General features: G+C 38.3%; 1 protein-coding gene and 1 long non-coding RNA gene across 2 annotated transcripts; both read right to left on the bottom strand.

Annotated features, from left to right (window-relative positions):
* Positions 1–677: 677 nt before the first annotated feature.
* LOC118803833 lies at positions 678–26,826 on the bottom strand. The gene is made up of 41 exons (XM_036564346.1): positions 26,712–26,826; positions 26,178–26,399; positions 25,885–26,075; positions 25,729–25,756; positions 23,336–23,526; positions 23,150–23,174; positions 22,825–23,049; positions 22,601–22,722; positions 22,368–22,392; positions 22,033–22,254; positions 21,748–21,941; positions 21,614–21,637; positions 21,490–21,520; positions 21,311–21,375; positions 10,136–10,276; positions 9,729–9,741; positions 9,444–9,637; positions 9,216–9,296; positions 9,037–9,102; positions 8,884–8,943; positions 8,704–8,722; positions 8,099–8,329; positions 7,710–7,903; positions 7,581–7,604; positions 7,457–7,487; positions 7,121–7,342; positions 6,829–7,022; positions 6,601–6,681; positions 6,422–6,487; positions 6,270–6,290; positions 6,090–6,108; positions 5,472–5,702; positions 4,987–5,180; positions 4,759–4,785; positions 3,547–3,571; positions 3,107–3,343; positions 2,755–2,948; positions 2,575–2,593; positions 1,817–2,030; positions 1,536–1,728; positions 678–1,391 (listed from the first exon to the last, which is right to left on the bottom strand). The coding sequence occupies exons 1-41, from the start codon at positions 26,728–26,730 to the stop codon at positions 1,380–1,382; spliced, it is 4,587 nt and encodes a 1,528-aa protein (XP_036420239.1). The 5' UTR covers positions 26,731–26,826; the 3' UTR covers positions 678–1,379.
* LOC118803834 lies at positions 15,706–18,227 on the bottom strand. The gene is made up of 3 exons (XR_005006928.1): positions 17,915–18,227; positions 17,695–17,714; positions 15,706–16,768 (listed from the first exon to the last, which is right to left on the bottom strand). It is a non-coding gene; the product is annotated as an uncharacterized LOC118803834 (long non-coding RNA).
* Positions 26,827–27,184: the final 358 nt, after the last annotated feature.

Raw genomic sequence — 27,184 nt, 5'->3', positions numbered from 1 at the left:
AGAATATTCTGATCTGTACGAGTCAACTTCTTGTCCATTTGTTTTTATTTACCCTCATGGTTACACATATTCACCATTCTACCTAGAGGTTCATAATCATCTCCTCTGTCATGACCCAACTTCCTGTAGACAGGGTTGTATACTTACTGGTCCCAAGTTCCATAAGATGCAAAATCCTGTCTTTATCATGGTGTAGGGAATGTTCCATGTTAAGAGGAGGAACATATTACCATAGCAGCATAACTTGTGGGACACAGGTTTAAACTGCTATGTGTTCAATGAAATAAACTGTAAGAATGATTCTTTTAACATTGAATAGTGTGTAAAGTAAATATGACATGACTGGACGATTTTATTGATTATATTATATAAATATATTATATAAAGAAGGTTAATGACTTTGCACAGCCTAAAATCATCATTTAGTGTTTTTTGTGATCATTTAAAAGCTATTGTTAAAGAAATTACTTTGTTACAGTGATACATAAAATATGCACAATTTTGTTTTTCTTCATAAAAAGTAAAATCTTTGAGAAATCAAAATATTTGAGTTGAATAAAACAATTAAATGCTTGTTAGCTTATGAAGTGATTTTTTTTTAAGTTGAACTCCCAAATCTAATCAATATTTAATTAATTCAAAAAAAAAATTTTTGTCAATAAGAACATGCTTAATAATTCAAATTATAGCATTTATTAATTCATGCATAACATTTAAGAAACAAATAACAGTTGTTTACACTTTCAGATAATGATTTAGATGTTAATTATTAGGGTCTATTATCATATTTACAAACACGTTGACTTTTCAAACATTGCCCTTGGTCATCCTAACATAGAAACTATCACAGCCATGAGGGTCACTGGGAGCAGCAAAGCAAAAAACATATCAAAAACAATATTAATGTTGATTTACTTAAAGGGGATCAGTCATGCTGTCAAATATCCTTTATACATTACCAGCCATCTAAGTAAACATAGAAAATAAACATCTCCCAGAGTTCACTTAGACTGTTACAGCTGGTGGGGGCATGGCTATATTGGCACTGCACTGCAAAATCCTTCCTTTCAAGAAAGATTTAAAGTCTGGACTTTTGAACAGCATCAAATCCAGCATGAACAGCACTCTTGGCAAGAACAGAAAACTTGAGCTGAGGTAAACTGTCTGTGACAATGTTGTTTTAGCTGCTGAAAAGCTCACTTGACAATATTATAAAATGTTTGTTTCAGCTCAGCATCTCAAAATTTACTGAAATTTATAGATAAATTTGCTTTTTGTTCATAAACTGAGCTTAAAGGCCGCAGATCTATACAACAATCTTCTGAGGTTCTTCATGGTCTTGCAGCTATTTCAGGCACCTCATATCCTCCTGGGGGTTTTCACTCTATGACCTGAAACATACAGTTCATCTGGTCAACTGTAAAAATACAGTGTAATGCCAATTGTTAGTCACTATGTGAAGCACAACTTAAGGATACAGGAATCAAAGAAAAGGAATAGAGTATAAGAAATGTAATCTGACAAACAACAAACACCTTAGCTTTCAGCCATGTCGAAACTTCTCTGAAAGCCTCAGAATTCTTCTGACACTCTAGTAGACCTGTGTCTTCAAAGAACAGACAGTCCACTGTGATTGTATCCTCCCTGTTTACAAATGTGCTGCTGTCTGGTAACGTTCTCTCTGGGTCAGACGTGTGATGGAGCAGCACTAGAACTGCAGGCTTGGTGGCTGTGGAGAGAGAAACTTTTTTATTTGGATTTGTGGAAGGACTGCATGCTCACCTCACTGACTTCCTTTCCTTTAAAACAGTATTCAGCATCAATTCTTTGGAGGGCTCCTTCAATGTCAGTTTGAACTCGTGAAACAACAGGGCAGAACACCAGTATAACATCACACTCCTCCACTCTAGAGACCTCCTGCAGTTTTGTGTTTGGGATTTTTCTCAGAAACTGCACATGAGAATCTAATGTGTTTTCACTTATAATAAATGAGTATTTAATCTTCTGGTTGAGATGCTTCTGTCCAGAACCTGAAAAGAAATAAGAAAGTAAGTGCTCAGAGAAAAAAAAATGATCTTGTCTTCCTGTCACACACAGTGATGAGGGACTGGATGGATGTGTAAAAGAGGTTCTTAATCCAGAAAGGTAGAACTCCAACCAAATAGCTGAAATAAACAAAACTAATCAGAAAAACTAATTACAAAGTGGGGGGCTTAACGCTCAGAACTCTGTTAGTTGGCAAGAGACTTGGCAACTGAGGAAGGATAGCTGGGGTTTTCAATAGCAGAGATGAAATGAGGAATAGGTGGAGGGCGGAGATGGCGATCAGTAGATCACAACGCCAAGTGAGGGAGAGAGGTAGGTGGAGATCAGGACCTGACACTACTATTTCACACTTTCACTGCTGACATATACTTTTATCCTAATATTTGCAGTGAACATTACTCATGTTCATAAGTGGGTGTTTTAATTAGAAAGCTTATGATTAAATCCCACAAAATGTTACTTCTCATAATGAGAAGAGTCAGGTTACCTTAGGTTTATCTGAAATGACAGAAATTCTTCCATACTCACTTTCTGGTTTGTTCTCAGCCTATAAAAGCACAGAACAAAAAAAAAAAGAATTTAAATGAATCTACCAAACATGGCAGTAGTCAACAGAAAACATTAAGCTACAGTGCCCAAAAGAAGTTTCATAAATTTATGCATAACTTAATTTATAAAATATATAAAGAATGCAGAAAAACATCTCACCACAGTTAACCATCTGGTAACTTTCGCCAGTGCTTTATCATTATTCTGGCACCTCAGTAGTCCATGATGATCCTCATGGAATAGACAGTCCACTGCAATTGTTTTCTCTCTGGTTACAGAAGCGCTGCTGTCATGAACAAAGCACTTTGTGTTTAAAGTGTGATGAAGCATCACTAGAGCAGCAGGTTTAGAACCTGTAAAACATTTAATTTGTGAAAATATTTTAGTGATTATCAGGTTTTGAACAAAATATTGTGATTAAAAAGTTGTATTCCTTCTTTTGCCTTCTTGCAGAAATCAAAACACTTTTGTATTAAAAAATGCCAGAGAAATCATCTGACCCATGAGTTACCTGTTACACCGCGAAGCGTTTTTTCTGCATGCTTAATATCAATATCAGCTCGTGAAACAACAGGATAGAACACAAACATGACATCACACTCTTCCACTGAAGACACCTCCTGCAGTGATGGGACTAGTTTACTGAGTAGTCCAAGAAAACGTTTGTGAGAATCCAGTGTGTTTACATTGATAACAGAGATGTATTTAACTGTCCTCTGGAGAAAGTCTATATGCTTCTGTCCAGAACCTGCAAATCAAACAAATGCTCAGAGATGCATCAAGGGCTGATGATGCACCAAGCAATGGCATCTAGAAAAAGCTTTAGTAACACTTTTATTGCATGGCTTCCAGTGTGTTTGATTACTGGAAACAATGAGCTACATAATCCACCAACATTTGATGATGTATATATATGACAATAAATGAAATAAAATACAAATAGGTGCTGACCTTGACGTACTACCTCAGCCATTTTCTGCAAAAAAAGGAAAAAAAAGAAAAAGAGATTCTGTCTCTCAAACACAATAACAGAATACTCTTTCAAAAGCACTTTTCATGCACAAAACCTGGGTCATCACCAGGATACTTTTACCAAGGTACCCATGTTCATACATGCCATGAATGTACCAGTAAACAGGACAAAACATTCTCAGCATAAATGGCCCAAAGATACTTAATTTCAGATTCATGTACAAAAATACACTCATGTGATGTTTATTCTGTTGCAAAAACTGAAAACCTGATTGTAAAACCAGAAGTCTCACACAAACATTTTGCTTTGCTGGCACACACACAAATTTACTTTTGCCACTTCTCTCTAGAGAAGTACACAAAGTGAGGCATTTTCATTCCCAAAACTAAACCAAAATACTCTATTTTTAAAACAAAAGCATGTCCGAAATACTCTACTTTGTCAGCTGTAATCTAGACTTCATTGTTTGCTCGGTAATGTACTGGCTTCTGTTTACACAAGCCCTCCACATAATTTCCTAGGTATTGTACTACTTTTTGTGCACATCAACTTTCCTGGGACTTTGAGTCCAACTTGCATTTATACTTATCCCCTTCCCATTCATTACTATTAAATTATCTGACAAAAGTGCATGTATGAGAAGAGCTACACGTTTATAAGAGGGTATCAAGAGTAATCAAGATAAACATATTTCATCTTAAACATCTTGAGGTCATTGTTAAATGTCTTCTGGTGTTTTTCAAGTCGTTTGTTATCCTATAACACACATAGGGCAAATGCAAGATGTTAAGTATGTCGCAGTGAGCAACAGAAGAACTTCCTGCTAAGACGGTGACATCTGAAGGACTTTTTGAATTATTTAATTAAAAAATCTATAAAAATATACAAAATAGAAAAACAGCAGGCATGTGCACAATGATTTCTATGCTACATTATCAAAAATGGTTCTTCAAGCATTCCTTAGTAAAGGCAATGGTTACTTTAAAGGTCAAAGTATGGTCATGGTGATTCTTCTCTATGATGGAAAACCAGTTGTATATGGCTCTTTAATGAACCTTTCTAAAGATGGTTCTAAATAGCACCAAAAAGGGTTCTACTACTGTTACAAGTCAAAGAACTAATTTTTAGAACTAAGTAGAATTCTTTTTGCTAAGTGTGTAGTGAGACGAGAAAGCATTACTGAAACTTACCTTTCTGTGTTTTGATTCGCAGTTCCTCTAAGATGAAATAAAATGAAACATTGTCATTAACTGCTATACAGACCAAATTCCCTACAGTTATACTCACTGTAACGAAACAATATTTATAGGAATATACACTGTTATACAAACCATGTACAAAATACATATACAATGCGTATTTAACTAACAAAAAATTGTAAGACAACATTTAAGTAATTACACTGATGAAGCAAATACCTGAGACTGAATCCACTCTGAAACTTTGCTGAAAGCTTCATCATTCTTCCTGCACTGCAGCAGTCCTTTATCCTCATTGAAGAGACAGTCCACTGTGAGTGTTTCATCTCTGTTTACTGACCTGCTGGTGTCTGGAACAATGAGCTCTGGGTCAAATGTGTGATTGAGCACCACCAGAACAGCAGGCTTAGAACCTGTAAAACAAAGATGTTTTAGTTGACTTAGTAATATTTCAGTTTGAATAAAATATTTTTCAATAAAAGATTCAGCTAAAAAATTGTAGGACTTCTTTTACTATTTCAAAAAAAGGGGTTCATCATAGGGGAGCCTAAATAATTAAAAAAAGAAACAAAAAATACTTCTTCAAAATGCCAGAGAAATATTTCAGAGCATGAGTTTCGTACACTACACAGTGATTTCAGAGCATTGCCACTCTCACTACCAGCAAATCTGTTAAGAGTAATGAGTATCAGTATATGCATTACCAGACATATCATTAAATTGTCGCAGTGCTCTTTCAGTGTCATGTCCAGCCAGTGTTGGAACAGGACAGAAAGCCAGAATGACATCACACTCCTCCACTGTATGAACCTCCTGCAGTTCTGCTCTTCGTTTGCAGAGAATTCTCACAAAATCCTCATGAAAGCCCAGAGTTTTTCCAGTAACACAAGTGAAAAAATTAAGCTTTCCAAGATGGAGTTTGACTTGTGGCAGATCTGGAAAAAAGAATGTCATAAATTGGTATGAACATTTAAAAAATAAAAAAAAATTAATAACTGTATTCTACTCTGGAAAGCACTCAGAGAAACACCAAAGAAGGGTGAAGGACTAAATTTCTCCAAACAAAACTTTTAATAGGTTTTAGGTTGTATGGGTGCTGTGTTTAAAACAATTGAGTACATACTCTTTTATAAAACTCCATTTGACACAGGACTACCACAGTGTACTAAACAAAAGAAACTACAGACTGGTTTGCTGGACATGGATTAAGCCTAAACATGGACTACATTTTGTCCATTCAAAATCTTGTGTGGTCCAGGATTGTCTAAAAATCAATTTTACTTCATTTACTTTATTTATTGTATCGCTTGGATATCACTGACCTTGACTTACTCCCGTTATCTGTGAGAAAAAAGAAATAAAATTCTCTCATAATCACACATACCAGTATATTACAGAGCCCACAAAACCATCAGAACAGATCAGCCAACAATTATTATTATTTTTGCTGTACACTGAATTACTTTCTGTTACTGAGATGAGAAAGGAGTAGAGGAACTTACAGAGCTCGATCCCTTGTTCTTCTGTGGTAAAGAAAAAGGATTTGCTATCTTGTTCATGACCGTACAGGTAAATTAAACAGCATGATTAATATATAAAAACACACAGCAGTGTACAGCTGTAACTGTAACCGCTATAGAGACCAAATTCTTACTGTTCTAGTCATCTCAGGCATTCTCGCCTTCAAGTTGTCAAAATGTTTAATTCCTTTTGATTTGGTCTGTTTAGGTTCCAAGAAGGAAAACATGAGCAATCCTTATTGAAATACACACTGTTGTTTTCCAAAATCTCAATGTTGTAGAGACTGAATGTCCACATTTCTAGAGAATTTACCTCAGCAAACTGTCGTGCAAAGTCTGTAAACTTGGTCTGGATTGTATTAGCTGAAAATTCCACATTTGTCTTTATTCCTGCCTGTTGGGGGATGGAAGATGAATAACCTTCATATTGACGCAATTATGTGCTAAATTACATGACATACAAAGGCCAGAGGTAGATTCATTAACCAAAATAAATCTGTAGGACAACATTCATGTGATTTCACTGATGAAGCAAAGATACCTGAGTGTCAATCCACTTTGAAACTCTTCTGAAAGCTTCATCATTCTTCCTGCACTGCAGCAGTCCTTTATCCTCATAGAACAGACAGTCCACTGTGAGTGTTTTCTCTCGGTTTACCGCTCTGCTGCTGTCTGGTACAGTGCACTCTGGATCTAATGTGTGATGGAGCACCACTAGAACAGCAGGCTTGGTGGCTGAAGAAAGAGAAAGTTTTAATTAATTTTAAAATTATTTGTAATTAATTTAATGAATTTAAATAATAGAAATTTGTTGATATCAGTACGTGTATTACCACGTATATCATAGAGTTTTTCACATGTGCCTGCAATGTCAGTTCCAGCTCGAGAAACAACAGGACAGAAAACCAGAACAACATCACAGTCCTCCACTGTAGGAACCTCCTGCAGAGTGGGTCTTTGTCTGCAGAGAGATCTCACAAAATCCTCATGGCAGCCCAGTGTTTTCCCAGTAACCCAAGAGAAAATTTTTACAGGCTTGGTTTCCACAGGAGGTGCTGGAAAAAGTATAAACACTGGATATGACTGCATTCCATCCTGACAAAGCATTCAGTAATCTTACACTATTTTTTATCTACGCTGTATTATTTATTTTCAGGACTATAACTTACACAGGCTTTCTTGTCGTTGTGCTTCCTTGACCTGTAAAAAATACAAAACATTTTAGCAATATGACCAAAGTTTCTTTCTAGACAATTTTTTAGAATTAAAAGGCTAAAATTATGGGAAGCTTACGGGGGATTTTGGTGGCTTTGCTCCCTGTTAAATGAAATTACATTGTACTCACAATCAATACAAAAAAGCACTAAAGAGTCTTTGAATGTTCTTCCTTTATAACTGATAGAAACATGAACCATGACTCACCTCAGGAATTAGCCAGTCTGCCACTTTACACAAAGCTTCATCATTCTTCCTGCACTGCAGCAGTCCTCTATCCTCATGGAACAGACAGTCCACTGCGAGTGTTTTCTCTCTGTTTATAGATTTGCTGCTGTCTGGAACAATGAGCTCTGGGTCAAATGTGTGATGGAGCACCACCAGAACAGCAGGCTTAGAACCTGTAAAACATGATTCAGAGACATTTAGGGACTTTTAATGGATGCTTGGACAATTTCAACTTTAATGTCAAGTTTTTAGTAAAGTATATTGGCTTAAATATTTAAATATATATAAATATTTCAATGATTTAAATGCATTTCCAATATCAAAACCAGCAAATCTGCTGGAGTAATGAGTATCAGTATGTGCATTACCAGACATATCATTCAGTTGTCTCAGTGCTCTTTCAGTGTCAAGTCCAGCCAGTGTTACAACAGGACAGAAAGCCAGAATGACATCACACTCCTCCACTGTATGAACCTCCTGCAGTTCTGCTCTTCGTTTACAGAGAATTCTCACAAAATCCTCATGAGAGCCCAGAGTTTTCCCAGTAACACAAGTGACAAAATTAAGCTTTCCAAGATGGAGTTTGACTTGTGGCAGATCTGGAAAAATTGGTATGAACATTTAAAAAATAAAAAAAAATTAATAACTGTATTCTACTCTGGAAAGCACTCAGAGAAACACCAAAGAAGGGTGAAGGACTAAATTTCTCCAAACAAAACTTTTAATAGGTTTTAGGTTGTATGGGTGCTGTGTTTAAAACAATTGAGTACATACTCTTTTATAAAACTCCATTTGACACAGGACTACCACAGTGTACTAAACAAAAGAAACTACAGACTGGTTTGCTGGACATGGATTAAGCCTAAACATGGACTACATTTTGTCCATTCAAAATCTTGTGTGGTCCAGGATTGTCTAAAAATCAATTTTACTTCATTTACTTTATTTATTGTATCGCTTGGATATCACTGACCTTGACTTACTCCCGTTATCTGTGAGAAAAAAGAAATAAAATTCTCTCATAATCACACATACCAGTATATTACAGAGCCCACAAAACCATCAGAACAGATCAGCCAACAATTATTATTATTTTTGCTGTACACTGAATTACTTTCTGTTACTGAGATGAGAAAGGAGTAGAGGAACTTACAGAGCTCGATCCCTTGTTCTTCTGTGGTAAAGAAAAAGGATTTGGTATCTTCTTCATGACCTGTACAGGTAAATTAAACAGCATGATTAATATATAAAAACACACAGCAGTGTACAGCTGTAACTGTAACCGCTATAGAGACCAAATTCTTACTGTTCTAGTCATCTCAGGCATTCTCGCCTTCAAGTTGTCAAAATGTTTAATTCCTTTTGATTTGGTCTGTTTAGGTGCCAAGAAGGAAAACATGAGCAATCCTTATAGAAATACACACTGTTGTTTTCCAAAATCTCAATGTTGTAGAGACTGAATATCCACATTTCTAGAGAATTTACCTCAGCAAACTGTCGTGCAAAGTCTGTAAACTTGGTCTGGATTGTATTAGCTGAAAATTCCACATTTGTCTTTATTCCTGCCTGTTGGGGGATGGAAGATGAATAACCTTCATATTGACGCAATTATGTGCTAAATTACATGACATACAAAGGCCAGAGGTAGACTCATTGACCAAAATAAATTTGTAGGACAACATTCACGTGATTTCACTGATGAAGCAAAGATACCTGAGTGTCAATCCACTTTGAAACTCTTCTGAAAGCTTCATCATTCTTCCTGCACTGCAGCAGTCCTTTATCCTCATAGAACAGACAGTCCACTGTGAGTGTTTTCTCTCTGGTCACAGCTCTGCTGCTGTCTGGTACAGTGCTGTCTGGATCAAATGTGTGATGGAGCACCACTAGAACAGCAGGCTCAGTGGCTGAGGAAAGAGAAAGTTAAGAATTTATTTAGTGAATTTAAATAATAGTGATTAGTTGAAATGAGCAGCTGATTAGCAGCATGTGTTTTACCAGATATATCACTGAGTTAAGGGTGGCACGGTGGCGCAGTGGGTAGTGCTGTCGCCTCACAGCAAGAATGGCCTGGGTTCGATTCCCGGCCGGGCGACCAGGGTCATTTCTGTGTGGAGTTTGCATGTTCTCCCCGTGTCTGCGTGGGTTTCCTCCGGGTACTCCGGTTTCCTTCCGCAGTCCAAAGACATGCAGCCAGGCCAATTGGACATGCTAAATTGCCCCTAGGTGTGAGTGAGTGAGTGAGTGTGTGATTGTGTATGTCTGTCTGTCTGCCCTGCGATGGACTGGCGACCTGTCCAGGGTGTATTCTGCCTTCCGCCCAATGACAGCTGGGATAGGCTCCAGCACCCCACCGCGACCCAGAAGGATAAGCGGTTTAGATGATGTATGTATGTATCACTGAGTTTTTGCAGTGCTGCTTCAACGTCAGTTCCAGCTCGAGAAACAACAGGACAGAAAACCAGAACAACATCACAGTCCTCCACTGTAAGAACCTCCTGCAGAGTGGGTCTTTGTCTGCAGAGAGATCTCACAAAATCCTCATGGTGTTTTCCCAGTAACACAAGAGAAAAATTTTACAGGCTTGCTTTCCACAGGAGTTGCTGGAAAAAGTATAAACACAGGATATGACTGTATTCCTGAGAAAGGATTCAATGATCAAACACAATCTTATTCTATATTATATTATTTATGTTCAGGACTATAACTTACACTGAAATGGCCTTTTTTTCCACCCTATAAAAGTACAGAATGTTTTAGCAATACCTCCAAAGTCTCAAGTTTTTTTAAATTAAAGGCTGGAATAATGGAAAGCTCACTGTGGATTTGGAGAGAAAGGTTTGTTAAGAAACTGGATGTTATTTCACTCTGCTACGCACTGTAATGCTAGCTTTACAGCACAGATTCCCCTTAATTTACTTTACGTGAATGGATTTGAAAATTAATCCCGACGTGCTTTGAAACTTCAGCCTCAAAGTGACTTGCTGCAGTAAAATGACTTAAAGTTAGCACAGAGCAGATGATCCTCATCTGTGGCTGGTTTGCAGTACTTTCTGTACAGATACATATTGTTATGAACATGTGTGTGTGTCAGTGTGGGTGTCCTTCAGTTCAGTCCTTGGGAGTTGAAGAAGCTGAAGAAGGCAGTAAGGATGGTGAGTGGGAGATTAGCTTTCCCTAACTTCCTCAGAAAATAGAGACACTGCTGGGCTTTCTTGGCTATGAAGCTGGTGTTCAGGGTCCAGGTGAGGTTCTCCGCTAGGTGAACACCAAGGAACTTGGTGCTCACAACAATCTCCACAGGGGAGTTATTGATGGTGAGCAAAGAGTGGTCACTCTGTGCTCTCCTGAAGTCAACAACCATCTCCTTTGTCTTGTCCACATTCACATATAGGTTGTTGACTTCACAACAGTCTGTCAGTCACCGTAACCCCTCTCTGTATGCTGACTCATCGTTCTTGCTGATGACAACAACCACAGTAGTGTCATCAGTAAACTTTATAACGTGGGTGGAACTGTGAGCTGCCACACAGTCGTGAGTCAGTAAAGTGAACAGCAATGGTCTAAGCACACTGCCTGGGGGGCTCCAGTGCTCAGTGTGATGGTGTTACAGGCGCTGCTCCACATGTGGACTGACTGAGGTCTTTCAGTGAGAAAGTCCAGGATCAGGAAGTGTTCAGGCCCATCAGGCTCAGCTTTCCAACGAGATGCTGAGGAATTATGGTATTGAATGTTGAACTGAAGTCTGTGAACAGCATCCTAACAGAAATGTCAGATCGGGCCAGATGAAAAGCAACATGTGAATTGCAGAGGGTCCAGTGAAGGAGGCAGCTGGGTCTTGATGTGCCTCATTACGAGCCTCTCGAAGCACTTCATGGTGATGGCTGTGAGTGCGATGGGAACGACAGTCAATGAGGCAAGACGCTGGAGATTTCTTTGGCACAGAGACAAAGGTGGTGGCCTTGAAGCACACTGGAACAACCATACTGCTTAGCGACATGTTGAAGGTGTTCATGAAAACACCTGCTAGCTGGTCTGCACATTCTCTGAGCACTCAGCTAGGAATGCTGTCTAGTCCAGCAGCCTTCCGTGGGTTGCCTCTGCGCAGAGTTGTTCTCACATAGGCCGTGGACAGGCACAGTACCTAATTAACTGATGGTCTTCCTCGGTGCATGTTGTTCTGTGCTTCAAACCGGGCATAGAAGTCATTCAGCATAGTTGGAAGGGAGGCATCACTGTCACAGAAAGGTGATGTTTCCTGCAGCTACTGAGGGCCTGAATGGTCTTGTGATGGTCTTCGAGACAGTAACATCATCAATGCACTTGCAGATTTAGCCCTTCACTGGTGCTGTGTACTTCCAAGTTAACAGAATGACTGTCTGTGGAAGCTTCCCTAAACACATCCCATGCAGGCTTGAAGAGCAGAAATGGCTCCTGCTGGACAGGTTTTCACCTGCTTCTGGTCTGGTTTGGAGCATCTCATGAGCGGTCTGTATGCAGGGATCAGCATTATCAAAATATGGTCTGAGTAGCCGAGGTGGGGGCAGGCTACACCAGGTACGCATTGGAAATGCTCGTGTAAACCAGGTCCAGCGCATTTGCCCCTCTCATTGCAAGGTCCACAGGCTCATAGAATTTAGGGAACACTGTAAACAGTCTGTCTGGTTGCATGTTCTGCTTATGCATTCTACATTGCGTGTGGCTTACATAGCAATGAAAATATTAATTAATTATGAATATTATTAATAATAAGTTGATGCATATGTTACCTGAAAGGTCACTTAGTATATGCACTGCTGCATCAATGTCAGGCACCTTTATTTTAATAGTGCATATAAATTGCATGAAACTTATGAAGTGCAGTCAAACAGAGTAGAGGTGAACACAGTAATCTCATTGCTGTGATAGGATACAAAATACATTGACTTACGTTGAATTTCAGGCTTCGTTTTTTCTATCTGTGAAAAAATATGTAAAATATGTTTTTTAAAAAACATGTCACTCAATCAGTAAATCACTACATTTGGAGCACACACAGAGATTAAAGACATGTTTATGATGTTACCAAAATCCATTCTTTAGCTTTGGTCAGTGCTTCATCATTCATTCTGCACTGCAGTAGATTCTCGTCTTCAGAGATCAGACAGTCCACTGTGAGTGTGTTCTCTCTTACATATTCACTGCTGTCTGATACGCTCATGTCAGGATCTGATATGTAATGGAGCACCACTAGAAGAACAGGCTTGGTGGCTGTAAAATATAAGAGATATACATGGATTTGATCAAAGTCCTCCAACCCTGGTGGAAATGCTCACTAGGTGAATTTACCACATTCCTTGTAGAAGTACTTACGTTCAGTGTTAGGAAGCTCTAACAAAGCACTTTCAATGTAGGTTTTGGTTTCAGAAAAACTTTGACAAAAATGCAAGAAAGTCAAAGATGATTGGGGCTCCAGTGGTGAAGTAACCCAGCACTTCATCACCTCCATGTACCTGACTATTATCTGGAAAACAAAATGGACTGTTCAGAAAGACAAAAACCTCAGCTTTTAATAAAGAAGAACAAAAACTAAAGCTGTGGAAAGTTAAGAAACACTTAAAATGGAAATATTGTGCATAAGGTTGTAAACTGAAATTACAAAACAAAACCATATCAATGCTGTTCGGCTCGAAAGACTGCATGATTAGGCATAATAAGCCTGGCGTTACCCAACCTCAGCAAACGAGCTTCAGCGTTACATAACACGTACAATGGCCTTTTAATATGTTAAGAGACCCTAAATGTTGGAAGACATATAGCTGTGTTATATTACTGACCTGCTCCGTCTGTTGCCATTTTTGTGGTAAACAATCCCTCAGCTAACGCTGTGAGGAGCTGCGGGGTCTAGTCTGCTGCTTTCACTTTCCATTTTAAATGACTACCCTTACTGCGGCTTTCAGTGCATCACGTGACCTGAAACTGCGCTATGACTGACCTGTTCTCACAGCGAGTGGTCAAAGCTAAAGGCTAACTCCTCTGTGACTCAGGTCTGTGGTCACGGACAGCTGTATATAAAAGAGAGTATCTTTAGCACAACACAGTTCACACGTTTGGAATCAGTTTAATTGCAGATACAAACTCTGCGTTTAAAAGTACAAAGCTGCCAATGTTTTTCTCAAATTAAGTGTATAAATAGAGTTGCTGCAGTAACAGATTTCAGTGGAGCTCCATCACAATGCAAGTCCACTGCTCCACAGCCCAGTGCTGGGAGGTGTCAGGATGTTTTTGAACATATTGTGTATATTCAGTCCAACAAAGCAGAATCAAGGTTCTCCCTGATTCACTATTAATAGAGAGAGAGAGAGAGAGAGAGAGAGAGAGAGAGAGAGAGAGGAATAAAAAGAGGGAGAGAGAAAAAAATGAGAGAGAGAGATGAGCAGAAAAACAGAGGGGGCATGTCTGTGCATGTCTTCCATAATAATACTATTATTTAATAAATTGTTATTCTGTATGAACTATTAATAACTTATTATTTATTAATACGTCCCCTACTTTGAGCTCCACCGTCATGAAGTGTTTTGATCAAAGATGGCCGACCTTTATAAGGTAAATAAAGCGCATGTCTATTCAAGTCATGGGGATGAAAAGAGAACTTACAGACTCAAACATAGCAGTGTTGTTTGAGTTTTTAAACACAGTGTCCACTAACTGTCCACTCTATTAGGCACAGCTGCCTCGTTGGTCTACCTTATAGATGTCAAGATGTCACAGTAGCTCAGCTGCTGCTGCACAGTTTGTGCTGGTCATCCTCTAGTCCTTCATCAGTGGTCACAGGACACTGTTTGCTGGATATTGTTGGTTGGTGGACTATTCTCAGTCCAGCAGTGACACTGAGGTGTTTAAAGTCACCAGCCATCTTTTTTTTTTTTTACATTGATCCTGGATAGATTTACCAATGTTGATTCAAGACCATCATTTTCGTATTGATCCTGGATAGATTTACTAATGTTGATTCAGGACCATCATTTTCGTATTGATCCTGGATAGATTTACTAACGCTGATTCAAATCCATCATTTTCACACTGACCCTGGATAGATTTACTAATGTTGATTCAGGACCATCATTTTCGTATTGATCCTGGATAGATTTACTAACGCTGATTCAAATCTATCATTTTCACACTGACCCTGGATAGATGTACTAATGTTGATTCAGGACCATCATTTTCGTATTGATCCTGGATAGATTTACTAACGCTGATTCAAATCCATCATTTTCACACTGACCCTGGATAGATTTACTCTAACACTGATTCAGCATCATAATTTCCACATTGATCCTGGATAGATTTACTGATTTAACACTGCTATTTTCATATTGATTCTGGACAGATTTACTAATCATGATTCAATCCAATTTGATTTTACAAAATTCATGCCTTTAAAACCCAAGCCTAAAAGTAGCTACTGGGTGTATATTTATATTTTTGGCTGTAACTGCAGATTTATACTGTCATCAAGTGAACAATACACTCTGATTCAGCACAAACTCACTTTTTCAAAAATGGCCATTATTGAAATCAAATATTTAATACTGAATATGAAAGTAGCATGCAAAAAAAACCTAGAAAATATTTTTTTACTACATACCTATGGAGCATTACAGCGCAATTCATAAAAGCATGGCATACATGTAATTAGAGGACAACATAGATTGCAAACAATACCACATACATTGTTTCTAGTTTTGGTTTGAAACGCACAGTGAAGATTATTCCTTCAAAACTTGAAGATCTGTTGCTCCTTGCAGATCAGCAGTGTGCATCTCAAGATGGATTAATCAGACAGCATTTTCATAATGAGAATCCCTGCTCTGTGGTAGCCAAGCAGTAACTACGTACATATAATGTGGAAACAGGAACCTAATAACTGTACATCTTTTACAGTAGTTCTACTGAGTTAACAGTAATGTATTAGTTCTTATTATGCCACCAAGTGAAGCTCACCATAAAGTATCATTTATAATCTGCATTACAAACATTCACTTTAATAATACATTAATGTCTATTTCTTTAAGACTAATACCCAGAGTCCTGGGCTGGAGGGCCTGAAAACATGGTGGACTAAACAAGAAATAAATAATTAGATCACAGCAATCTCTAAGGAGAGGAAAGGCATTTAATGAATGAAACACAAACAAATAAACAAAAATGAATGGTGATAAACTACCATGACTGGTGACCATCGTTGCATCCTTTGTGTAATCCAATGACAACAACTACCCTTCATAAATTTTTGAAACATGTTAAATGATTAGTTTAAATCTAAGTGATTATTTAAATTCCCTTATATGAAATACAGCAATATCTTGTGTAGCTAATATATCACGAAGTGCGTGGGAGAAAAAACATTAAAAAATTCAGACGTCACAGGATATTTTAGGACAGAGGGAGCTGAGTGTTAGACAGCAAAATAATGAAATGTTAGAGGAAAACAAGGACAACAGCACCACTACCACTATCTAGTAAACTAGCTTTCTCTGAACAGTTAAAGATAGCTAAATAAAAGAGTTAAGGTCAGGGTACTGGTACTTACTTCCATGCTACATTGTGTAAATTGCTCCTTCAAAATAAAAAAGTGTTAATCTGAACATTAGAGATAAGCCCCCCTTTGACCTGTCTCACTTTATGTCAGACACGAGCAATGTGTGTGAGCAATGGAGGTGCACCCAGGATTTACAGGCTGTGGGCCAATGTTAACCTTGATGTGGCTTTGTTAAGAGGCATTATGGAAATTAATCCATTCATAATAATCAATATTAAATGAAAAGTATTTTGAAATATAATAGAAAATTAACAGAACACAAATAAGCTTGAATAGAACCCATATTTTATATTGTGTTAGCTTAACAAAATGTACGTTCACTTTTTATATGCAGTTTTGTGGGTTGATCAAGACATTTCTCGCTGATCTTCATGGTCTAGCAGCTGATCCAGGCCCCTCATGTCTTCCTCCTGTGGGTTCTCACTCCATCTTGCTCTCTTCCTCTTCCATCTCCCTTTAGACACAGAGTTAGACAACATAACTAAAATACATTTCATCTTCACTCTTTTTGTCCTTTGTTTGTACTTGTGCTTTTACAATAGGTCCATGTTCAAGAAAAGACGTGTACTGCATCTCTACCTGCCAGTCACTGTGTGAAGTTTAACCGAAGAGTATAAGATATTAGGGAAATAAATGTGCTGTAATACCTTAGTTCTCAACCATTTCGAAACCCTACTGAAAGCCTCTGAATTCTCATTCCAGTACACCCTTGTTTTCAAGAAACCAACAGTCCACTGTGATCACATCCTCTCTGGTTACAGACCTGCTGCTGTCTGTTATTGTTTTCTCTGGATCTGAAAGATTATGAAGCACCACTAGAACTGCAGGCTTAGTGGCTGTTTAAAGAGATTAGTTTCATTTAAGTTTATGAAACAAGTATTATAAGAACTTTAGCTTCATAATATTCAGTTCATATTCAGTAAAAATGTATTGACCGCCAATGCTTTGCAGAACGACCTCATTATGAACAGCTGGACTGACAGAAGAACTCATACTCCTCCACTGAAGACACCTCCTGCAGTTCTGGTAAGTGTTTTTCGAGTATTCTCAGAAATTACAAATGAGTATTCAGTGTGTTTCCATTTGTAATAAAGAGATATTTAAGAGGAGGACCTGACAAATAGGAATAAGTTCCTTCTACAGTACTGTGGCCACTAGCTTAAAATATCTTGTGAATTTAGTCAATTTAAGCCTTAATGATTCACACACACATTTCTTTATTTTTTGTGAGCTGTATTAAATCTTTCCAGGGCAGTGATGTGGATGGAAATTTATTTTTGTTTTTAATTTTAAGATGTTTTGAATCCTAACTGTAATGCTAAAATATAAAATAGTAATAATCAGTTTTTGCAGAAGTCAAAGAAATTCTCTCATACTCACTTTTGAGATTGCTTATGATCCTATAACACACACACACACACACACACACAAAATATAAGTACAATGCAATGAGCAACAGAATAATCTCAAACTACACTAGTCCTGAAGGACTGTTTTAAATGAATGAATTCTATAAAAATGTACACAACGGAAAAAAAACATTAGACATGTACAAAATGCTTCTATTCTAGTGAGATTAGAAAGCTTCACTAAATCTTACTTTTCTGTGTTTTGATCTGTTGTTCCTCTAAAATGAAACACAGGATTAAAATCACGGCAGTGTTTTCCAGATTAAACGGTATACAGACACAATTCCCCACAGTTACAGTCACCTCAGTAATTTTCCCTAGAGAGTTATCAACATTGGTTGAGACAATATCTTCCCAGAATCCTTTATTGTCTTTGATCTTTAGTTTTAAGAGAGAAAAGATGAATAGTCTTTATAGGAATATATACTGTTATTTCCAGATCATACAATATTCATAAATAACACACAGATTACTAACAAAAATACATTTGTCAGACAACATTGAAATGATTTCACTGAAGCAAAGATACCTGAGTCTTAATCCACTTTGAAACTCTGCTGAAAGCTTCATCATTCTTCCTGCACTGCAGCAGTCGTCTATCCTCATGGAACAGACAGTCCACTGCGAGTGTTTCGTCTCTGTTTATAGATTTGCTGCTGTCTGGAACAATGAGCTCTGGGTCAAATGTGTGATGGAGCACCACCAGAACAGCAGGCTTAGAACCTGTAAAACATGATTCAGAGACATTATAGGCACTGTTAATGGATGCTTGGACAATTTCAACTTTAATGTCAAGTTTTTAGTAAAGTATATTGGCTTAAATATTTAAATATATATAAATATTTCAATGATTTAAATGCATTTCCAATATCAAAACCAGCAAATCTGCTGGAGTAATGAGTATCAGTATGTGCATTACCAGACATATCATTCAGTTGTCTCAGTGCTCTTTCAGTGTCAAGTCCAGCCAGTGTTACAACAGGACAGAAAGCCAGAATGACATCACACTCCTCCACTGTATGAACCTCCTGCAGTTCTGCTCTTCGTTTACAGAGAATTCTCACAAAATCCTCATGAGAGCCCAGAGTTTTCCCAGTAACACAAGTGACAAAATTAAGCTTTCCAAGATGGAGTTTGACTTGTGGCAGATCTGGAAAAATTGGTATGAACATTTAAAAAATAAAAAAAAATTAATAACTGTATTCTACTCTGGAAAGCACTCAGAGAAACACCAAAGAAGGGTGAAGGACTAAATTTCTCCAAACAAAACTTTTAATAGGTTTTAGGTTGTATGGTTGCTGTGTTTAAAACAATTGAGTATATACACCTTTATACAACTCCATTTGATGCAGGACTACCACAGTGTACTAAACAAAAGAAACTATAGGCTGGTTTGCTGGACAGGGATTAAGCCTAAACATGGACTATATTTTGTCCATTCAAAATCTTGTGTAGTCCAAGATTGTCTAAGAAAAAATTTTTTACTTCATTTACTTTATTTATGGTATTGCTTGGATATCACTGACCTTGACTTACTCCCGTTATCTGTGAGAAAAAAGAAATAAAGTTCTCTCATAATCACACATACCAGTATATTACAGAGCCCACAAATCCTATCAGAACAGATCAGCCAACAATTATTATTATTTTTGCTGTACACTGAATTACTTTCTGTTACTGAGATGAGAAAGGAGTAGAGGAACTTACAGAGCTCGATCCCTTGTTCTTCTGTGGTAAAGAAAAAGGATTTGGTATCTTCTTCATGACCTGTACAGGTAAATTAAACAGCCTGATTAATATATAAAAACACACAGCAGTGTACAGCTTTAACTGTAACTGCTATAGAGAACAAATTCTCACTGTTCTAGTCATCTCAGGCATTCTCGCCTTCAAGTTGTCAAAATGTTTAATTCCTTTTGATTTGGTCTGTTTAGGTTCCAAGAAGGGAAACATGAGCAATCCTTATAGAAATACACACTGTTGTTTTCCAAAATCTCAATGTTGTAGAGACTGAATGTCCACATTTCTAGAGAATTTACCTCAGCAAACTGTCGTGCAAAGTCTGTAAACTTGGTCTGGATTATATCAGCTGAAGATTCCACATTTGTCTTTATCCCTGCCTGTTTGAGGGGAGGAAAGATGAATGATCTTCATATTGATGCAATTATGTGCTAAATTACATGACATACAAGGCCAGAGGTAGATTCATTAACCAAAATAAATCTGTAGGACAACATTCATGTGATTTCACTGATGAAGCAAAGATACCTGAGTGTCAATCCACATTGAAACTCTTCTGAAAGCTTCATCATTTCTCCTGCACTGCAGCAGTCCTTTATCCTCATAGAACAGACAGTCCACTGTGAGTGTTTTCTCTCGGTTTACCGCTCTGCTGCTGTCTGGTACAGTGCACTCTGGATCTAATGTGTGATGGAGCACCACTAGAACAACAGGCTTAGTGGCTGAAAAAAGAGAAAGTTTTAATAAATTAAAACGATTAATTTATTTAATGAATTTAAATAATAGAAATTTGTTGATATCAGTATGTGTGTTACCAGGTATATCATCGAGTTTTCCACATGCGCCTGTAATGTCAGTTCCAGCTCGAGAAACAACAGGACAGAAAACCAGAACAACATCACACTGCTCCAATGTAGACACCTCCTGTAGAGCAGTTCTTCGTTTGCAGAGAATTCTCACAAAATCTTTGTGAGAGCCCAGAGTTTTCCCAGTAATCAGAGTGAAAATTCTCACAGGCTTGATTTTAACAGGTGGTCCATCTGAAAAAAATTATTAATGAAAACACCAAAATAAACAAAGAATACGACTGCCATCCTGACAAAGCATTCACTGACCATATATAATCTTTTGTCTATATCATATTATCTATAACTCACGCTCATTTGGTTGGTCTTTCTTGACCTGTGAAAAATAAACATTTTAGCAACATCAACAAAGTCTCTTTCAGACAAGATTTTAGAATTAAAAGGCTAAAATTATGGGAAGCTTACGGTGGATTTTGGTGGCTTTGCTCCCTGTTAAATCAAATTACACTTGTGTCACAATCAATCCAAAAAAGCACTAAAGAGTCTTTGAATGTTCTTCCTTTATAACTAAAGTGGTAAAAACATGAACCATGACTCACCTCAGGAATTAGCCAGTCTGCCACTTCACACAAAGCTTCATCATTCTTCCTGCACTGCAGCAGTCCTCTATCCTCATGGAACAGACAGTCCACTGTGAGTGTGTCCTGTCTGTCCACAGCTCTGCTGCTGTCTGATACAGTGCACTCTGGATCGAATGTGTGATGGAGCACCACTAGAACAGCAGGCTCAGTGGCTGAGGAAAGAGAAGGTTAAGAATTTATTTAGTGAATTTAAATAATAGTAATTATTTGAAATGGGCAGCCGATTAGCAGCATGTCTTTTACCAGGTATATCACTGAGTTTTTGCAGTGCTGCTTCAATGTCAGTTCCAGCTTGAGAAACAACAGGACAGAAAACCAGAACAACATCACAGTCCTCCACTGTAGGAACCTCCTGCAGAGTGGGTCTTTGTCTGCAGAGAGATCTCACAAAATCCTCATGGGAACCCAGTGTTTTCCCATTAACCCAAGAGAAAAATTTTACAGGCTTGGTTTCCACAGGAGGTGCTGGAAAAAGTATAAACACTGGATATGACTGCATTCCATCCTGACAAAGCATTCAGTAATCTTACACTATTTTTTATCTACGCTGTATTATTTATTTTCAGGACTATAACTTACACAGGCTTTCTTGTCGTTGTGCTTCCTTGACCTGTAAAAAATACAAAACATTTTAGCAATATGACCAAAGTTTCTTTCTAGACAATTTTTTAGAATTAAAAGGCTAAAATTATGGGAAGCTTACGGGGGATTTTGGTGGCTTTGCTCCCTGTTAAATGAAATTACATTGTACTCACAATCAATCCAAAAAAGCACTAAAGAGTCTTTGAATGTTCTTCCTTTTTAACTAAACTGGTAGAAACATGAACCATGACTCACCTCAGGAATTAGCCAGTCTGCCACTTTACACAAAGCTTCATCATTCTTCCTGCACTGCAGCAGTCCTCTATCCTCATGGAACAGACAGTCCACTGTGAGTGTGTCCTGTCTGTCCACAGCTCTGCTGCTGTCTGATACAGTGCACTCTGGATCGAATGTGTGATGGAGCACCACTAGAACAGCAGGCTCAGTGGCTGAGGAAAGAGAAGGTTAAGAATTTATTTAGTGAATTTAAATAATAGTAATTATTTGAAATGGGCAGCCGATTAGCAGCATGTCTTTTACCAGGTATATCACTGAGTTTTTGCAGTGCTGCTTCAATGTCAGTTCCAGCTCGAGAAACAACAGGACAGAAAACCAGAACAACATCACACTCCTCCACTGTGAGAACCTCCTGCAGAGTGGGTCTTTGTCTGCAGAGAGATCTCACAAAATCCTCATGGGAACCCAGTGTTTTCCCAGTAACACAAGAGAAAATTTTTAGAGGCTTGGTTTCTACAGGAGGTGCTGGAAAAAGTAGAAACACCGTATATGACTGCATTCCATCCTGACAAAGCATTCAGTGATCAAACAAAATCTTATTCTAGATCATATTATTTATGTTCAGGACTATAACTTACTCTGAAATGGTCTTTTTTTTCCGCCCTGTAAAAGTACAGAATGTTTTAGCAATACCTCCAAAGTCTCAAGTTTTTTAACTTAAAGGCTGGAATAATCGAAAGCTCACTGTGGATTTTGTTAGCTTTGATTCCTGCAAAGTGAAATTATGTACAAAATACAAAAACGCACTAAAGAGTCTTTTAGTTCTCATCTTTTTTAAACTGAACTGGTAGAAACATGGACCATGACTCACCTCAGGATGAGTGTTAGCATTTTGAGCGCACTTTAGTAATGTTTTGTCCTCATAAAACAGACAGTCCACCGTGATTGTATTCTTTCTGGTTACACATCTGTTGTGGTCTGATACAATGCTGTCTGGGTTACATAGTTAAGAATTAATTTAGTGAATCAATAAACAATCAGACTTGAAGCAAAAGACAGCAGCTATCAAATGTTTTTATGTGTAATGTGTTTTACCAGACATATCACTGAGTTTATGCAGTGCTGCTTCAATTTCAGTTCCAGCTTGAGAAACAACAGGACAGAAAACCAGAACAACATCACACTCGTCCACTGTAGGAACCTCCTGCAGAGTGGGTCTTTTTTTACAGAGAATTCTCACAAAATCCTCAAAAAATCTCAGTGTTCTCTCAGTAAAGTCAGCAAATATTTTCACAGGCTTAGTTTCTAGCTGTGGTGTATCTAGAAAAAAAAATCATATATTATTAGTAACCATTCTATCCTGGCAAAGCATTCATTCATTATATATGATAGCTTATCTTTATCTGTGGCAATAACTTACAATCAGTTGATGCTTCCTCCGCAACCTGTACAAATACGGCAAATGTTAGCAATATCACTAAAGTCTTCAGACAATTTAAACTGCTGATGAAACTGCACTGTACACACAATCAATATAGAAAAGCAAGAGTCTTTTTAATATTCTTCCTTTATAACTAAACTGGTAGAACTATGGACCATGACTCACCTCTGGAATTAGCTCTAAAACTTTGCACACTGCTTCATCATTTTGAGGGCAGTTCAGCAATCTTTCATTCCCAGAGATCAGACAGTCTACTGTAAGTATATTTTCTCTGGTTACAGATTTCCTGTTGTCTGATACTCTGATGTTTGTGTCTGATGTGTAATGTAGCACAAAAAGAACAGCAAGTCTGGAGGCTGTGGAAGGAGAGATTTGAGAATGAGTTTAGTGGACTTGTGATTTTTCTGCATCATTAAATCAGTTAACTGACTCTCGATTTGGATCAAGATGACAAGATGGATAGTGCACAATACAAACAGAAAATTCTGTGCCTCTCTGGCAAAGACATCAATTAGAGAAACAGATAAATGGACTACTGCATGTAACAGATTGTAATGGTGCACTATTGTCTGGAATAAGATTGTTTAACAAAAAATCAGACCCAAATTTGGATTTTTGTACATTTATTATTTCTTTACTACAGTATCTCTACTCCTGCTCGTTAAAGGGCATAAGACTCCGTAAAAAAGAAATATGAGACTCTGAAATCTGAATTCAAAATGTATTGAAGAGTTCATGATTTTTAAATACAATACTGTAAACAATTCTAACATAAGTGTCTTTTTTGATTAAAAAACTGGTGGCTATGGCATCATCTGTGGAGCAGTTGGAACGGTATGCAAACTGCAGCAGGTCCAGAGGCAGCTGAGTTTTGATGTGCCTCATTACGAGCCTCTCGAAGCACTTCATGATGATGTGTGTGAGTGCGCCGGGACAATAGTTACTGAGGCAAGATGGTGGTGATTTCTTCAGCACAGGGACAATGGTTGTGGCCTTGAAGCACGCTAGAACAACGTTGCTGCTTAGTGAGATGTTGAAGATGTCCGTGAGAACATCCGCTTGCTGGTCTGCACATTCTCTGAGCACTCAGCCAGGAATGTTGTCTAGCCTAGCAGCCTTTCGTGGGTTGACTCTGCCCAGAGTTTTTCTCATGTTGACCGTGGACAGGCACAGTACCTGATCACTGGGAGGAGGGGTGGTCTTTCTCGTTGCCATGTTGCTCTGTGCTTTGAACGGTGCATAGAAGTTGTTCTGTGTATCTGGAATGGAGGCATCACTGCAACACTATAGTTACTGAGGGCCTGAATGCCCTGCCACATGCGCCACGTGACGCCGGTACTTTGGAACTGTCTGTGAATTCTCTGAGCATGTGCTTCGCCTCTCTGATAGCTTGTGACAGTTTGGCCCCCTCTGTTCTTAGGGCTACATTGTCCTTCAGCAGCCCGCAACCTCAGCAGTCATCCACGGCTTCTGATTTCTGCTTGTGATGATGGTCCTGGAGACAGTAACATCATCAATGCACTTGCAGATATAGCCAATCACTGATGCTGTATGCTCTTCCAAGTTAACAGAATCACTGTCAGTGGCTGCCTCCCTAAACACATCCCATGCAGTCTGCTCAAAACAGTCTTGAAGAGCAGAAATGGCTCCTGCTGGACAGGTTTTCACCTGCTTCTGATCTGGTTTGGAGCGTCTGACGAGCAGCCTATAAGCAGGGATCAGCATTACAGAAATGTGGTCTACCCAGTACACATTGGAAATGCTCGTGTAAACAAGGTCCAGGACCCTCTCATTGCAATGTCCACATGCTGATAGAATTTAGGGAGCATTGGCCTGAGATCTGCATGATCAGTGGCCATAAACTGTCTGGTTCCATGTTCTGCATGCACAAAACCAGCATGCAAAAGTCCCGCCACTGAAAAGCAGCCAAGACTTACTACCTTAGCTAACCTGACTGAGAAGCATCCTGACCATTTCAAAAACACTGAATGTACTGTTCCCCTGTAATGACTCTTCAGTCTCTCATGACACTGTATTTTTGCCATATTATATTTTTGGTACCAACTGTTGTCACACTGCACTTGGTATAGTTGAGTCAAAATTCTGGTAACAAACATCCTTGTCTAAATATGAAAAAGGGATGCCAGAGTACTTTTCCACCTTCTCATATTGAGTGTGTGTGGCTTACACAAAAATAAATATTTGCAGTAATAATGAGTTGATTCATATGTTAACTGGAAGGTCACTTAGTATGTGCACTGCTGCATCAATGTCAGGCAGAAAGACATCACATTCCTCCTCTGTAGACGCCTCCTGCAGTTCTGCAGTTCCAGTTTTATTAGTGAAATCTGTAGCTGCACAGGGGTGCTGATCTGCTTTAAAAATAGGGAAACCTTTAAAAATAGGTGCAGGACTCCTCCTAGTGGTCAGGGCTAAATTATGCCAGCCTAAAACATGGAATCTGAAAGAGGTTCTTCATTCAAAGAACCTTCCTGGCACCTTTATTTTAATAGTGCATATCTCATTGCTGTGATAGGATACAAAATACGTTGACTTACGTTGAATTTCAGGCTTCTTTTTTTCTGTCTGTGAGAAAATATGTAAAATATGTGTTTTAAAAAAAAGTGTCACACAATCGGTAAATCACTTCATTTGGAGCGCACACAGAAACTAAAGACATGTTTACGTTTTTACCAAAAATAACTCAGTAATACCTCAGACATGATCCATTCTTTAGCTTTGGTCAGTGCTTCATCATTCTTTCTGCACTGCAGTAGATTCTCATCTTCATAGATCAGACAGTCCACTGTGAGTGTGTTCTCTCTTACATATTCACTGCTGTCTGATATGCTGCTGTCAGGATCTGATGTGTAATGGAGCACCACTAGAAGAACAGGCTTGGCGGCTGTAAAATGTAAGCGATGTACATTGATTTGATCAAAGTCCTCCAGCCCTGGTGGAAATGCTTACCAGGTGAATTTACCACATTCCTTGTAGAAGTACTTACGTTCAGTGTTAGAAAGCTCTAGCAAAGCACTTTCAATGTCAGTTTTGGTTTCAGAAAAACTTTGACAAAAAAACAGAATGAAATCACACTTCTCCACTGTAGGCACCTCCTTCAGCTTTGGACTTAGACCTTGAAGAAATGCTATAAAATCAAAAATGATTGGGGCTCCAGTCGTGAAGTAACTTATCACCTCCTCATCACCTCCATGTACCTGACCATTATCTGGAAAACCAAATAGACTGTTCAGAAACACAAAAACCTCAGCTTTTAATAAGGAAGAACAAAAACTAACGCTGTGGAAAGTTAAGAAGTACTTAAACCGAAATATTGTGCATAATGTTGTAAACTGAAATTACAAATCAAAACCATACCAATGCTGTTCGGCTCGAAAGACTGAATGATTAGATATAATAAGCCTGGCGTTACCCAACCTCAGCACACGAGCTTCAGCGTTACATGACACGTAAAATGGCCTTTTAATATGTTAAGAGACCCTAAATGTTGGAAGACATGTAGCTGCGTTATATTACTGACCTGCTCCGTCTGTTGCCATTTTTGTGGTAAAAACTCCCTCAGTTAACGCTGTGAGGAGCTGCGGGGTCTAATCTGCTGATTTCACTTTCCATTTCAAATAACTAGCCTTACTGAGGCTTTCAGTGCATCACGTGACCTGAAACTGCGCTCTCATTGGTGAGCTCAGTCCAGTCGCGCTATGACTGACCTGTTAGTCAAAGCTAAAGGCTAATTCCTCTGTGATTTAACTCTGTGGTTACAAACAGCTGTATATTAAAAGAGAGCATCTTCAGCACAACACAGTTCACACGTTTGGAATCAGTTTAACTGCAGATATGCATAATAACTATATGTCTAAACGTTTGTAGACATTTGCACATCAAACGTTTCTTCTTAAATCAATGGTTTTAAAAGGGAGTTTGTTCCTCCTTCACTGCAGTAACAGCCTCTACTCTTCTGGAAAGGCTTTACACCAGCTACTGAGAGGATTTCAC

Source organism: Colossoma macropomum, unplaced genomic scaffold, assembly GCF_904425465.1.
Source record: "Colossoma macropomum unplaced genomic scaffold, Colossoma_macropomum, whole genome shotgun sequence".
Classification (NCBI taxonomy): Eukaryota; Metazoa; Chordata; class Actinopteri; order Characiformes; family Serrasalmidae; genus Colossoma; species Colossoma macropomum.
The sequence above is the reverse complement of the archived record's forward strand: the minus strand, read 5'-3'. Positions and strand labels throughout refer to the sequence as shown.